Here is a 15415-nt window from a genome sequence, read left to right as displayed (position 1 = left end):
TATTGCTTCTGTAGGAAGCTCTCTGGCTAAAAACCACACAAATTTATCATCTTATAATTCTGTAGATCAGAAGTCTTACAGGCTAACATCAAGTTGTGAGCAGAACTACATTCCTTCCGGAACTCTAGGAGGTTACTTGTTTCCTCACCTTTTCCATCTTCCAAAGACCTCCTGCATTCCTTGGTTTATGGCCTCTTCTTCCATCTTCAATGCCAACAACACACCATCTTCAAATCTCTCTTATACTCCTGCCTCTCTCTTTTAGATCATACTCTCCTTCTAGATTTTCTTGAATCATAAATATCCATTGATATCTGTTATCCCAGGAAGAATAACTAACTTTTCAAGAAATAATCTATTATGAAAAGATAAGTACATTTAGTCTCTTTATTTGTTACATGTCCCCAGGCTAAATCTCATAAGTAGCTTCCTTTTTTCTGTTCATTTGAATAGTTATAGGCTATCATTTTACTAAAGCAATATTTATTAACAAAGCATATTTAGAAAGATCAAAAAGCCCATTCACCCAAGGTGAGTCAATACTTCCAAGAAAAAATAAAGAATATGTATTGTAAAATCTCTCTTGCTAAAAGTTTTTTTTATTGCTTAAAAAAATTGAATTCAGGCACTCAAATATGGACAGTCCCTCTAATTCTCCATTTAATCATTGATTTTTATGGGATTGATCATTATATTGGTTTTTCTAGAGCAGGTAAGATTGTTCCTAATAGCATATCAAAAATCAAACTGCCTCCTAAGGCAATTTCTTCAAAATCAGTTCCTGTAATAGAGTTTAAATTCTATATAGTATACTGAGTATCTTGAGAGGTGAAATGGGGAGAAGGAAGTGTCTCTCTAAGAAAAAATACACTTCATTTTATTTGATGATGACTATGTAAATGGTTGCTTTTCCATTTGTCTTTGATTTCTGGGAAACTCAGTGTTAAATTTAAGCACTCTAGTGTTTAACCATCTGTTATAGCTTTTTTTTTTTTAAAGGGAACTTTATTTTTATTTATTTATTTATTTTTGGCTGCATTGGTTCTTCATTGCTGCGCATGGTCTTTCTCTAGTTGCGGTGAGCGGGGGCTACTCTTCATTGCGGTGTGCGGGCTGCTCATTGCGGTGGCTTCTCTTACTGTGGAGCACGGGCTCTAGGCGCGCGGGCTTCAGTAGTTGTGCCTCATGGGCTCTAGAGCGCAGGCTCAGTAGTGGTGGCGCACAGGCTTAGTTGCTCTGCGGCATGTGGGATCTTCCGAGATCAGGGCTCGAACCCATGTTCCCTGAATTGGCAGGTGGATTCTTAACCACTGAGCCACCAGGGAAGCCCTGTTATAGCTTCTTAATAAAATTTATTCCTGCCTCTGTTTAACCCTGCTTGAGAAGTCCGATTTCATATGGTTTCAGTATCATTGTTTCAAATTTATTTTGACCCTGCTGTTTTTGTGTATTTTCACCACAAGCTGCCCTCAGATCTTCTATAGATACAGGAAGGCTATAGTTTTTAAAGAAATTTATGCTACAAAGATAAAACAGAACATTTTTGAGAAGATTAAGCAGATACATGAATTAAACACTATGTAATTCACACAGAAAGTAACCACTAAGATAAATGCATTGAATTCTTTTATAAAAATCGGAGGCATACTGTTTTGTATGTGATTATTTGTACCTGTATCTCGGCTGTGTTTTAAATGGCCTGAAGGTAGAGACTATGCTGCATTCTTTGACTTGGCCTCATGCATATGACAAGAACTGTGCTGACTGGATCATAGATAGAGATCATTAAAGGTGTCTAAAAGTTCTTCTCTCTTGAATTTTTAACGTCTTTTTTTAAATTTAAAAATAGAGACATTCACTAAATGTTCTTTTCTACTTCCGCAGAGGAAATGAACAATTTAACCTACATCTTTAAGGGAAAATGTCATTAGTTCAGCATATATTTATTGAATACTAATGCACACAAAATGGTATAAATGCAAGTCTTACTTCAATATGCTCCAAATGTAAATAAGTTAAATAATTTGAGAACCTCTTCTTTATAAAATTGAAACTCTTCCCTCTTCCTAATCTATGATCTTGAACTTTCTTTACTCTCCAGTGAAAGGGGTATTTTCCTTCTCCTTTCAAGTGGAATCAGACATTGCTCCTACAGCCCAGTTGCTTATTTATACTATTTTACCTAATGGAGAAGTTATTGCAGATACTGAGAAACTCGAGATTGAAAACTGTTTTCCCAATAAGGTGGGTGTTTTGTTTAAGTCCAGTCCTTTTCTTCATCTCCCCTTTTGAAGTATGGAAAATAAGGACCTTATGTACATTTAAAAACTGCCATGTAGTGCTCCTAAAACTTTCTGCCAAAGGACCTCTAAAGGAAAGATTGACGCTAAGCCCTGGGAGGTCTAGAGGAGTAGTTCAAAGCAGGTGGCCATTAGCACAATTTTTTCTCTTGCTTTATCTGAAAATTCATGTGGAATTCAAAATATATTCTACAATTAACCTTTAATAGTTTTAATTTTGAAATGTTTGTTCCCCAAATTTTCAATTAAAAATGATGCTTCACAGTGATGTCAGTTTTATTCTCTCATATCCCCCTGACACGCCTCCATGTACTACTGCAGAAATCAGTAATTTATTGTGAGTTAAATTCACTTTGAATTTGAAACAGAACAGGGGTATATGTGTGTATCCCATTTTGAGAAACATAGCCTGGGCACTCTAATAATGACTATAGCATAAAAATCTAAGTTGCATATGGGATCTTCTTATATTTCCAAAGAATGCATAGCTGTAATGAGAAGCCTACTGAGATATTAATAAGCTTTATCCGAACAGAATTTTCTGGGTAATCTTAACATTAACAATCAACTAGGATCCACAGACTTCAGATATATTTTTTAAAATATACCTACAAGGACTCTGACATGAGTTTTATGAAGATTAAAACAATATGCATTTACAGGAAGTGAACATTTCTGCAATGAGAATTACATTTAGATTGTCCTTTGTAACATACAATGATCTAAGAAAATACACAGTGGATTCTGAATAAATTTTCAACTCCATCTTACTAAAGAATGCTATTAAACCTGGACAGATGTCCAATAGCATCATTTGTGTTCTGTTTGGATGTTCTGTGTGTTTCATATAAACCTAGAAGAGACTTTTGCTTCAAGCTTCAATGTCTTTATTGCTAATCATGGGTAGTTAGTTTTTTGTTAAACCTTGGAATGCCCATCTTATGCTACAGCTTTCAGCACACTTTACTCATCCCAGTAGTGGCTTCACTCTGGTGCAAAAACATATGACAGCTTCTGTGTCATATCATAAAACTTCCACATAGAATCAAAAGTCCATGGACATTATATTCAATCACTTCACATCAAATATCTTTTCACTTATCATTGATCAGAGATGGAGATAAGCTATGATAAATATAGATGAAGATTTTCGCAGTATTCAGAAGAAAGTTGACTGTGTGTTTAAAAGTTAGAGAGTTACTAAAGTTAACAATTAAGGACCCTAGAAGTGAGACATCCTGACAGGATGATGAGCAGAGTAAGAAGTGGGTTGAGAATGTGAGGCAAGATCCAGGTCTGTCTGAGACCTGTGTTTCTTTAAACCAATATACTTTAAATAATTTTTTGATCTTTGTTGGAAAGAGGAAACCTGTTTTCTATTCACCATCCATATACCACTTTCTTATTTTAATAATGACAGGTTTATTATACAGATTAAATACTATGTAACAGTTTAAATTGTTGTTCCTAACTGGAAATAATTATTCATTAAGGATAACATTGATTAATATGGATAGGTACAGGCTCTCAAAATATGCCTTAAAGTTCTTTTCTGGTTCTCATATCAGTAGAACATGTTACATTTTCAAGCATATCCATTTCTTGGTTAGGAGTATTTTCAGTGATTATAATCTCAAATAACTCACTTGTTCATTTGGTATGGACATTCACAAACATATTTTAATGAACTTAAATTTTCTAAAAATAAAAACAAACATATTTAAAATAGAATTCTCCAAAAGCGGTGTTTTCATAATATATTGAACTATAGAGATGAATACTACTGCACCTTGAGGATAAATCAATTAATTTTTTTCATATATGTCTTATGATATACATGAATCCAAAGTGTTACATTAATTCAGTAGACCACATAGCAGATTATCATAGTTAAATCCAGCAATCCAAGTCAAATATTATTTAACGGAATGTACTATTTCATTGCAGTCCAAATCAGCTTTCAGTTCAAGAACCTGGAAGCTTAATGGATGCTACTGCAGTAACTAAATTCCAAATTATTTTATAATTTACTCAAGATTCTACTCAAAAAATTCTAACATAAACATAAGGAACCAATAGATTCACTTACCGATGAATTTCTACTGGCCAAACCAGTCAAAACTCTGAAAAAAATTACGCACATTTTTCATTATTTTGTAGTTCTCATTCTTTATTCACAGTCCTTTGAATATTGTCAATGAATTAACTCTTAGGATGCATATTAGATGTTTAGTTTTTTAAATTAATGAGTAAATTCCTGATCCTGATAAACAGTACTACACAGCTATAGAATGCCAGGTGATTAAGAGGGCCAACTGAAGGAGACTTCGTTGGCTGGTCTTAGAGGTGGAATAGGATTTTTCACAGCCCCGTGCAAACTGCACACATTCATCACAAAAACACTGCATGGAGATAGGTATGTATCTTTGTTAGCGTGTGCATTCCAATTCCCACTCAAGATTCTCTTTTACTGTGATCAACATCAATTTATATTTCACTGGTTATAAAGAGAGTGGGAAACCTGAGTTAATCGAACCACATTTCCAGTTTATTCCAGAGATGGTTAACTGGTAGTCGTCAGGCAGATTCACCTCTTAACCCTTCTCTAACATGGATGAAGAGAAAGGAAGTGTGGAAAGGACTAGTCCTACCCTGGGGTAGGAGAGAGTTTTAAGATTGTAACAATTAGAAAATGTGTGGCTATAATCATATCCTCTTTACAGGTAAATTTGAACTTCTCTTCAGCCCGGGGACTGCCAGCCTCAGATATCAACCTGAAGGTCACAGCCGCTGCTTACTCCCTCTGTGCCCTCCGTGCAGTGGACCAGAGTGTCCTGCTAATGAAGCCTGAAGCTGAGGTCTCACCTCAGTCAGTGAGTCCCATTTCAGTCTTGCATATCAGAAAATGCACACATGATATGACCATTTTTGGAAGCTGGAAGTTATAACTGCAAAGGACAAGTTCTTCACAGTGTCAGGCATAGTGTAGTAAGTCACATATGAATTTGGATTCAATTCAGTTCCAAAAAAGACATTGCACAGGGTGCTTCACACAGATCATCTTACTTCATTCTCTGCTATAACATATCAAAGAGTGAGCAGTCTCGTTCACTACTACATTCCCTGTGCCTAGCACAGTCCTTACATGTAAAAGACATTTCTTTTTTTTGTTTTTTGGCAGTGGGGGAGGGCCACACTGCATGGCTTGCGGGATCCTAGTTCCCTGACCAGGGATTGAACCCACGCACTCGGTAGTGAGAGTGTGGAGTCCTAACCACTGGACCACCAGGGAAGTCCCTCAACACATTTTTAATGAACGAATAAATGAATAATAATTCCTTAACGTGGATATTATTACCTTAATTTTATGAATGAAGAAAACACAGCCAGCATAAATTAAGCAACTATAGAAAGAACATGCCAAAACTATATATATATATATATATATATATATATATTTTTTTTTTTTTTTTTTTTTTTTTTTTTACGGTACACGGGCCTCTCACTGCTGTGGCCTCTCCCGCCGCGGAGCACAGGCTCCGGACGCGCATGCTCAGCGGCCATGACTCACGGGCCCAGCCGCACCGCGGCATGTGGGATCTTCCCGGACCAGGGCACAAACCCGTGTCCCCTGCATCGGCAGGCGCACTCTCAACCACTGCGCCACCAGGGAAGCCCCCAAATTATATTTGAAAGGTGGGATTTGAACCAAATTTTATTCAATGCCATGTCTAACACACCACAATCCAAGATAGTATGTGAAATGCCAGGTTTTTAAGTCTTCTCTAAAAAAACAGGCACTTACTCATTGGTTTTAAGTACGGAAGAAAGAGAGTTTCCAACCAAACTTGTCTTTTAAAGATGTTTCTTATAATGAAGAACTTCCAAAAGGGCCCAATAGTTTACAATCTTCATTGTCCATTTATTTATTTAACGAATATCCCCTGCGTCTGGATTACGGGATGGATACTGCTCCAGGAATAGGAGTTTTTATGGTGAACAATCAGATGTGGTCTTTGACCATTTTAGACGTATAGTCTTGTGAGTTACTAAACAAGCAAGCAACAAAAACATATAAACATATAATAGTTCTAGTTTTTGATAAGTATCATTTAAGGAATAAACAGGATGTTGAGCTAAAGAAAAGAGTTGAACAATTTTTGATATAGTCATTAGTGGTGTCTTCTTAGATTGTCAGATAATGGGGGGTAGGGGCAGGCATTACAAAGAATGAAAGCAGAGTGCCTGTAGGTCTTGCGGTCAGAATAAATCTGCAGTGTTCAAAGAGGAAAAGGTAATGACCTTATACGTAATGGTGAGAGAAGAGGATGGTAGAGGTGGTAGGTGGGATGGAAAGTAAAGAAGATCATGACAAGTACTGTGAGCTTGCAGTGGAGTTAGGAGTTGACAGCAAATGTAGTGGTAAATCACTGAGGAGTTTTAAGCAGGAGAGTGATTTAGTGATTTAGATTTATTTGGTAAGAAGATCTTGTTTGCCACTCAGAGTATGGGAGCAAGAATGAAAACAGTTAGGAGGCTATTGTAGTAGCTTAGATAAGAGATGACAGCAGGTCCGCATGGAGTCACTGTGTGTTTAATGAACACTATATGACTGAGCAGGTAGCCTTATGCTAGGCTCTGGGTGAAAACTGAACTGGAATGGATTTATTTCTAGGTTACCCCTGTACCTAGTTTTTTTCCAAGTTAAAATTGGTCTTAAAATAGTAGACTTAAAAAAAAAAACTTGGTAAGAACTTAATCATATAAAATGGGAAAAGGGAATGAATTAAGTATTTACAGAGGTTGTTACTGGGTGATGGGTGTGAATGACTTTTATTCTTTCATGATGTTTCTCTGTACTGTCCACATTTTTGCTTTCTTTTAAAAGTAGGCGTTTGGGCTGGGAGACAAAGAGACTTGAGTTTTATACTTACTCAGCCAAAATGCGCTGTGAGTCTTTGATCAATTAATTTGATATCTTATGTATTAATTTCTTTTGTACAAGAAGAGCATTAGGATCCATAACCCTTAATATCTCCCCATGATTTCTGTGTCACTTTTTATAATGTTGGTATGGGAGTGTTAAATAAGCACCGTGATCTCTTAAACTCCAGATTGAACATTATCACACTCAAAATAAAATAAAATAAAATAAATAAGAGTTTTTCCTTTGTTCTGTCTATTTTGCAGGTCTATGATTTGCTACCAGTAAAGAGCGTCCTTAGTGTTAGATATGGAGGTCCCATGAATGAAGATGGGGAAGAATGCATCAATGCAGAAGATATAACTCACAATGGAATCATTTACACACCAAAGCAGGTCCTGAGTGATGATGATGTTTACAGTATCTTTGAGGTAATTCTTCTTCCTAAAAACATAACCAAATTTGATTTCTGAGTCTTTGTTAAGATGGAGAACAAATAGATTTCTAAGCTCTAAAATCTGATCTTCCTCTCATTCACCAAAAAGAAAACCTGTGATTAACAGAAAAATATTGAAATCTCAGAGGCATAGAGAACTTTGTATACACACAGAGAGTCAATCATGAATTTCTCTGGCATTTTAAACAGCAAGGGGTATACTTTTAGGGTCACAACTTTAACCAAGTTGATCCCAAAACTAGTTATCACTGTCATATTCCCCTCTCAGTGATTCTCAGAGATTCCAATATGTGAGAAAAACAAAATATTTCCCATAGCACCTCTGACACCCTTGGAAAGGTGAGTACCCTATTGGCAGCCATTATAATAGTCATTTTCACAAAAATAAATGATTGAGTAAATGACTAAATACACAAAGTACATTACTTCAGCCAACACCTTCAGTGCAGTAAAATTTCAGGAAAACTGAAAGTAGCTGTTCATAAAGAAAAGATTTACAAAACTTGGAGTAGAAACGTTAGCTTGCCTTAGGTACGTTAGCTCAAATGTGTATCTTTAATCAGGCAGAGTTATGAAAAGGAAGCTTATCCAGGTTGTGAGATTAAATCTTATCTCTACCAAAAATGACTGAAAACTCTCATTATACCTTGAGGAAAGCATACATCAGCTTAGCTGATGAGGTCTGCAGCTTAGCTGAGAACAATTTAAACCTCCCTCTTCTGGAGCCTCCAGAATCATAAATCAGACGGTGGTAGAGGGAGAAAAACAAGACTCGGTTTATTAGCTAACTGCAGCATCTTTAAACATTTCTTTCTGACTTCTTTCTCCCCATTCCATATCACTGCCACCACTGACAACTGTGCTTCAGTGTCCCACAGTTTCCCAAGTACTCTGAGATAGGACAGCAAGTAGTATTTGTGACTAATATCAAAGAAAGAGGAAGCTTGGAACAGGGGGGCTCTAGGAATCAGGCTACTGTGGACATCTGCGATTGTGTTTTGCATGCAGAGATTCAAGATACTTAAAAGACAGTGAGAAAGAAAAAAGGAAAGGATAAATCACAAAAGGGATGAGTTGAACATAGATATTCAGGCAAAGGAATATTTTCCAATAAAACATAAACAAAACAATATTTTCCAATAAAACATAAACAAAACAAAGTGTACTGACTGTGAAGAAAAATCCCCAGGACTTCCCTGGTGGCATAGTGGCACAGCCTGTCAACACAGCAGACACGGGTTCGAGCCCTGGTAGGGGAAGATACCACATGCCACGGAGCAACTAAGCCCATGTGCCACAACTACTGAAGCCTGCACGCCTAGAGCCTGTGCTCCACAACAAGAGAAGCCACTGCAATGAGAAGCCCACGCACCGCAACAAAGAGTAGCCCCCGCTCTCTGCAACTAGAGAAAGTCTGCGCACAGCAACAAAGACCCATTGCAGCCAAAAATAAATAAATAAATAAATAAATAAATCTATTTAGAAAGAAAAATCTCCAATATGCAGCCCTACAAGTTCAATGGAAAAGAAACAAAAAATTACTCTCTGCCACAAAGTTAATGTTTGGTTTGGTGTGGGGGAAGGAAGGAAAGAAAAACATCCAAAATTAAAATACTCAAGTTTCTTGGAGGCAAAAGATAATTAAAGAGGCATCAGCACATAGGAGACAAAATTCAGAAATAGGAATCAGAAGTGGATCCTAATCCCAGCTCCCATTCACTAACTGGATGATCTGGACTTTCTTTGACCTCATTTTCATACTTATAAAATACCTCTCTTCTCCATTGTGTGGAATTTTCAAGATGATCCTATGAGCTATATGTATAATAATAGTAAGAGTATAATACAAACGTAAGGAAATATTCTAGTCTCCAGACTGGATTGCCAGTATGCTTTAATAATTATTTTTCCTCCAGTCTGTAGGATTAAATATTTTTACCAACTCAAAACTCCACAAGCCACATTTTTGTCAGCTGCTTCAGCCATATCCAGGAGCATCTATGATCTATGCAGGAGGTAAGGGTGAGAATTATTTATCTGCTAAAATAATAGAAGAAAAGTGATGCTTTGCTGCGTTGGGTTGGGATAAAAAGCCATTTTTTAAAGTACTGAATGTTGTAACTCCGCAGCAACTTCTTGGTAAATTTTCTTCATATAATACTTTTCCCCAGAAAAAATAATTTTTAAGCCATTATTATTTCTTTCCCTCTCTCTCTCTCTCTGTCTCTCATCCAAATCAAATACTTTTCTGTTATAGTCTTCAGTAGTCTTGGTACTTTAAATCCTCTTTACCCACTGTGGCTTCAATACCTAAATTAGTCAGGATAAGATACATTATATTGCAGTAACAAACAAACCCCCACGTCTCAGAGGCTAAGTATATAACAGTTTATTTTTTCCTTTCACAAACACTGCTTGTGAGTCCAGTAGCTGTTCAGAACACCTCCTGACCAGTCATTGTCAGGGAGGTTCATTGGGCTTTCATCTTGTGACTCCATCTCCAATGTGCCTTTCAAGGTTACTACCACGGGGAAGAAGGAATAGATTTGCACATGACTTTTATGGCCAGCAGTGGAAGTGGCATATATCTCATTGCCCTACCTGCAAGGGATGCTGAGAAATGTGAAGGATTATATAGATATTGTTTGCCTCTGTCATATTCTTTTATGGAAATCAGAGTGATTTTGACATATTGAACAAAATAGAATAATTCAGCTTTTGGTGAATATACTTAGTCTCTTTGTGTGTCTCAGGTACACCTAGAAAAGAGGAAAAGTTGAAAAGGTTCTAGCTCTGACTATTTTCTTTTCTGCTGCTAACAGGCCTAGAGAAGTGTCTAGAGGCATGCTGGGATGGCTACTAATCCATTTTGTAATAAGAAATTTGGTGGTATAAAGTGTTTTTAAAAAATAAATTAAACACATTTAATACAGAAGAAATTATTTGCCTAGGAAGACAAAGAGTAAAGTTATGAAAGTAGAGGAATGAATAAGAATATTCCCTCCACAGAAACAAATTCGTGTAGTAAAAAAAAAAAAACAAGTTTTCATCATACCTTTATCTGGTATGACACATATAACTTTGAAAATTTGCAGACTCAGGGACTTTCCTGGCTGTCCAGTGATTAAGACTCTTCCACTGAAGGGGACACGGGTTCGATCTCTGGTTGGGGAGCTAAGGATCCCACATGCCACGTGGTGTAGCAAAAAAAAAAAAAATTTTGCAGCCTCATTTAACATTTTTGAGGCTCAGTTGAAAGTCAGAATGACAACACCAAAGTCACTGAGGTATCATGAGCATAAATTAAAAAAAACATAATCATGATTCCACATAACAGTGTTTTTTGGTTAAAAAAACTAAAAAACATTATTATTACTTTATTTTCACATCCCTCTTAATACCAACTGTATTTCTTTTCAGTCTTAAGTGAAAACATGTAGGTGGAATGATCCAGAAAAACCTGAAAACAAACTACCATCATTACATTCTTATCACAGATATTCTGTAACACTCTAGACAAATTTTACATTTGGTATTCGTCACCTCTCCATTCTTTCCTTTTCCTGTTCAGTTACATCATCTTAGTCCTGTCCTTCATTGTTTCATAACCAAAGTACTAAAAAGCCACTATAATTTACCTTCCTTGCCTTCCATCTTTCTCCACTTCAATCCAGCCTCTATACCGTGAAAGGCGCATCACCCTTCAACATTGCTTCTGTCATGTCATTTATTTCTCAGACATAATCGCTACTTCCAGAATTCATAGGTCATCATATTTAAGGTTTTAAAAGAGCATGTTCAATGCTATTATTTTATGTATGTTTATATTTATATATTTATACATACTATCTTTATATGTCTTCTGATCTCTGGCAGGTCAGTTTTTTAAAAAATTAATTTTTATTGGAGTATAGTTGCTTTTATCACTTTTAAAAATCAACCTAACTCCTGCCTCCTTAACAGATCTAACTTATTTGTCCTAACCTTCATGGTGTTTTATTATATACGTACACCTACTATTTACTCAGCTATGTTAAATGCCCCCACCCTGCCCCGAGATAGACATTCTACTCCTGAGGGGTTTTTTGTTATCCCTTTGGAGCATTGCTTCTGACCTCTGTGTACATACATGTGTAGCTGTTTCCTTGGAATGCCTTCTTCATTCCCCTGTGATTCTCATCCTTTCATGGTCTTCTTAAGTTCTGCTTTGTAAAGTCTTTTCTGGTCAATCTAAAGTTTATTTTCTGTCCTTTATTGAGTCTCTGTTGTCTATAACCCATACTTTACTATATCATTGTTTATGTCTTCATATCTTATTAACTGTTAAAAAAAATTCCTGAAATCCTCTTGCTGTAGCTACTATCAATTCCTCTTGTTTGATTCTCACTGCAAATGGAGAACACATGATCATCCCGTCAGGGTATAAGCAGTATTTGTTGTTTTAAATTACTCTTTATTTTTGCCTTCACCAGTTGAAAACTCAGCTTAGGGAGAGCTACATTTGTTTTCACTTCTAGAGAAAAATACAGTTACCTTTAAACCATTTGATGAAGCAATAGGATTTAGCCTTCCAATAGGACATGTAGATGAGTGAACGAAGTAAGAAGCCGGTAGGTTAAATTGTTCTAATAATAAACATTCCCTGAGCATATGATCTTATTCTACTTGATAAATAAGGCAGCTGTAAGAAATTGATAAAATTGAGGCTTATGTTGGGCCCTGTGTGTTTTCTCTCGACAGGTCAATTGGGTCCAATGGGCCCAGCAGTCTCTGCTCTAGCACGTGGAAGTGCAGGGATAGCTTATCCAATGGTAGGGAGAGAAAACCCTCCAGCTGTGGAAGTGAAAGAGACAGTCCGGAAGTATTTCCCTGAGACCTGGATCTGGGACTTGGTGGCACTCGAGTAAGTTGTGTGTTGCCCAGAATTGAGTTCATAAAAGGATTTGAATCCTCCTCTGTAATTCTGGTGTGATCACTGGTTCCTGATCCTTTCCGTTCTGCTCCGCTCTTTTCTGGTAGTTATTTAGATTCACAGTTCATTTATCTCATAGCTAAACAATGCAATCTTCTTTTTCTAATTTGGTCCTGAGATACTTAAAATAACAGAAAGTAGGAAGCTACCCTCGACCCTAAAAAGAAAAAAAAAAAACTTTCAGAGACCTCATTATGAACACCAAACCTTATATCAAGTTTAACATTTAGCACACTAAGTTTTCATGCTCTAGGATCAGCTGTGGTGCTTGCTAAAGAGGGGACTCATTGACTCTCCTCTTTTTCCTCTCCCTAGCATATCGGGTAGAAGTGAGTTGGCAGTGAAGGTCCCTGACACCATCACGGAGTGGAAGGCTGGCGCACTCTGCTTGTCTGGAACAGCAGGGCTTGGCCTCTCCCCCACCATCTCTCTTACAGCCTTCCAGCCCTTCTTCCTGGAACTCACTCTTCCCTACTCTGTGGTTCGAGGAGAAGCCTTCACACTCAAAGCCACTGCATTCAGCTATGTGTCCCATTGCATTCGGGTAAGGGCACTTCTCGACGTAAGCAAAAGTAGAAGGAAGGAACAAAATCACCGTTCATTACCTAGATTTCCCAGGTAATCTCCTAGTAAGTCATAATTGAACATGATGTAGCCTAATTTTAGAATGGAATAAGTACTAAGAACAAAGCTCCCCAACAGGTCTGAGGTGGTAAGGTTATATTTATTCAGGACTCTGCATTATTTGTGTATTCCTAAATTCAGATATTACTTCCCCCTGATTATTTTTTCACTCTAACTAAAGAAAATATCTCTTCCTTGTGTTGGCACAAGCCTAAATCCTGAGTATTTATCCTGATTCCTGTCAGTTTTTCAAAGTCCTAATGGCAAACATCTAAACTACAAAATATTTGACAGGATTTACCTTGTTTGAACAGTTTCTCAAAGCCTCTCAATTAGTATGCATTGTCCCTTTAAGCTTCTTTCCCCTGTTACTGACCTTTTCCCTGTGTTCTTTCTCAAATTTGTGGGTGGGAATGGGGGACAGGTCAGCGTGCAGCTGGAGGTCTCTCCTGCCTTCTTGGCCATCCCAGTAGCAAAGAATGAAGAATCTCACTGTGTCTGTGGAAATAAGCAGAAAACTGTGTCCTGGGCTGTTACCTCAAAGTCACTGGGTGAGTGGTAAAGTTGTTCACAAATCCTACTTCTTATGTTGTAATGATTTGCTTTCCATTCTCACTCAGATGCATGTTTTTTTCTCCTCCTTTGACAATGATCGATTGAAAGAAAACCATTATAAATATTGGAGAGGCTTAGAAAGAAGAAACCATTCAATATAGAATCACTGTTTAACTCCTTAAGAATCTTATTCCCCAGGAAAGGTGAATTTCACAGCTACTGCAGAAGCCCTGCAGTCTCAGGAACTGTGTGACAATGAGGTGCCCCACGTCCCAGCACCTGGACAGAAGGACACTGTAGTCAAGTCCTTATTTGTTGAGGTATGCGGGTCTACTTTCTCTGAGTCTCAGAGGCCTTATTATGTAAATCACATTATCTAATAGGTATGCGACAGTGACATTTCATTCCCAAGAATATGAATATGTCCACAACTCAAGTTTTCACTAACAGTTTTTCTCTTAAAGTGATTGCTTTTTCTCTATCACTATCTACATTCACTATCACTTTTCTTTTTGATTTTTTTTCTTTCAATACAAAGCCTGAAGGAATAGAAAAGGAGGAAACTTTCAACACACTTCTTTGTGCTTCAGGTAAGTGTCAAAAAATAGATAAAATTCTTTTGTTAAGCCACTTGCCAAAGTATATAGTTGTGAAATGCCCTTTGGGGCATGTTTCCTCTAGGAGGAAAAAGAGGAAACAAGTATACTATCCCATGTGCAAATCAAAGGACATTTGATGGAGAACAATCTTTTTCTGATAAAGACATAGAGAAGTTAAGAGACTCACCTAATAATGAAGACTAAAGCTGATGACCATAGGACAGGATTCCTTCCAAATACGCCTGTGCTTCCCAAACTTCTTCCAACACAATTTTCAAACTATTGAAATATCTTTGTGGCACTAGTACTATTGGTTATTCTGTTAATAGTTGAAGTGTACTCATGTTTTTATTTAAACAAGTTATTTTAAGAAGAACTTTAGGTCATTAACATATACAGAAAACCAATCTTTTTCTATTACACTTAAAACTACCATTTAAATATTCACACAGTCATTAAAAAATTAGTATTAAAATATTCAACTCTGCACTATCTAAAATCATCTAGAGAACAGCGCTTAGTCTACAGATCTCTTCTCTTCTCTATATAGGTATCCCCTGATAATCTCATCTAGTCACAGAACTTCAATAACAACTTTGTACCAGAGACCACAAAATATACATCTTTGGTCCACACCTCTTTCCTAAACTCAGACTCATGTATTCAGCTGCTCACTTATCATCTGCATTTCTAAGCCTGGAGGTCTAAGAGGTATCTCAAAATTAGCATGTTCAAAACTGAACCTCTGCTTAGTCCCCATAAGCCTGCTCCTCCTACAATTTTCTCCATCTCAGATGATGGAAATTCCATTCTTCTACTTGCTGGAGATAAAAAATTTTGGAGTCATCCATTATTATGTCCTTTCTCTTCTACTCCACACCCAATCCATTCCCAAATCTAGCTGGTTGAACCTTTAAATATATCTGAAATCTGTCCACTTTTCATCATGTCCACTCTTACTCTAGACCTTCCTCTCTTAGACCA

The 15415-nt window shown here is 37.0% G+C and overlaps 1 protein-coding gene and 1 long non-coding RNA gene across 9 annotated transcripts in view; one reads left to right on the top strand and one right to left on the bottom strand.

Moving 5' to 3' along the window:
- LOC117197140 (uncharacterized) overlaps positions 1-15415 on the bottom strand; it is a 169328-nt gene that overhangs the window by 14167 nt on the left and 139746 nt on the right. For 4 of the 7 annotated variants that reach the window (XR_007470334.1, XR_007470329.1, XR_007470330.1 and 1 more), the window contains 2 exons: positions 13654-13775; positions 985-7668 (listed from right to left, as the gene is read on the bottom strand). This is a non-coding gene — a long non-coding RNA (uncharacterized LOC117197140). The other 3 variants (XR_007470332.1, XR_007470331.1, XR_007470335.1) reach the window with 3 other exon arrangements.
- The window catches only part of LOC101277782 (pregnancy zone protein-like), a 41309-nt gene that overhangs the window by 15802 nt on the left and 10092 nt on the right, over positions 1-15415 (top strand). For both annotated transcript variants that reach the window (XM_033408136.2, XM_033408137.2), the window contains exons 14-22: positions 2102-2244; positions 5024-5173; positions 7491-7655; positions 9598-9697; positions 12422-12584; positions 12969-13197; positions 13702-13828; positions 14031-14152; positions 14371-14422. In XM_033408136.2, the coding sequence (XP_033264027.1) occupies positions 2102-2244; positions 5024-5173; positions 7491-7655; positions 9598-9697; positions 12422-12584; positions 12969-13197; positions 13702-13828; positions 14031-14152; positions 14371-14422 (1251 nt within the window). The remainder of the gene's footprint in view (positions 1-2101; positions 2245-5023; positions 5174-7490; positions 7656-9597; positions 9698-12421; positions 12585-12968; positions 13198-13701; positions 13829-14030; positions 14153-14370; positions 14423-15415) is intronic.

Source organism: Orcinus orca, chromosome 11, assembly GCF_937001465.1.
Source record: "Orcinus orca chromosome 11, mOrcOrc1.1, whole genome shotgun sequence".
NCBI classification, from domain to species: Eukaryota; Metazoa; Chordata; class Mammalia; order Artiodactyla; family Delphinidae; genus Orcinus; species Orcinus orca.
The sequence above is the reverse complement of the archived record's forward strand: the minus strand, read 5'-3'. Positions and strand labels throughout refer to the sequence as shown.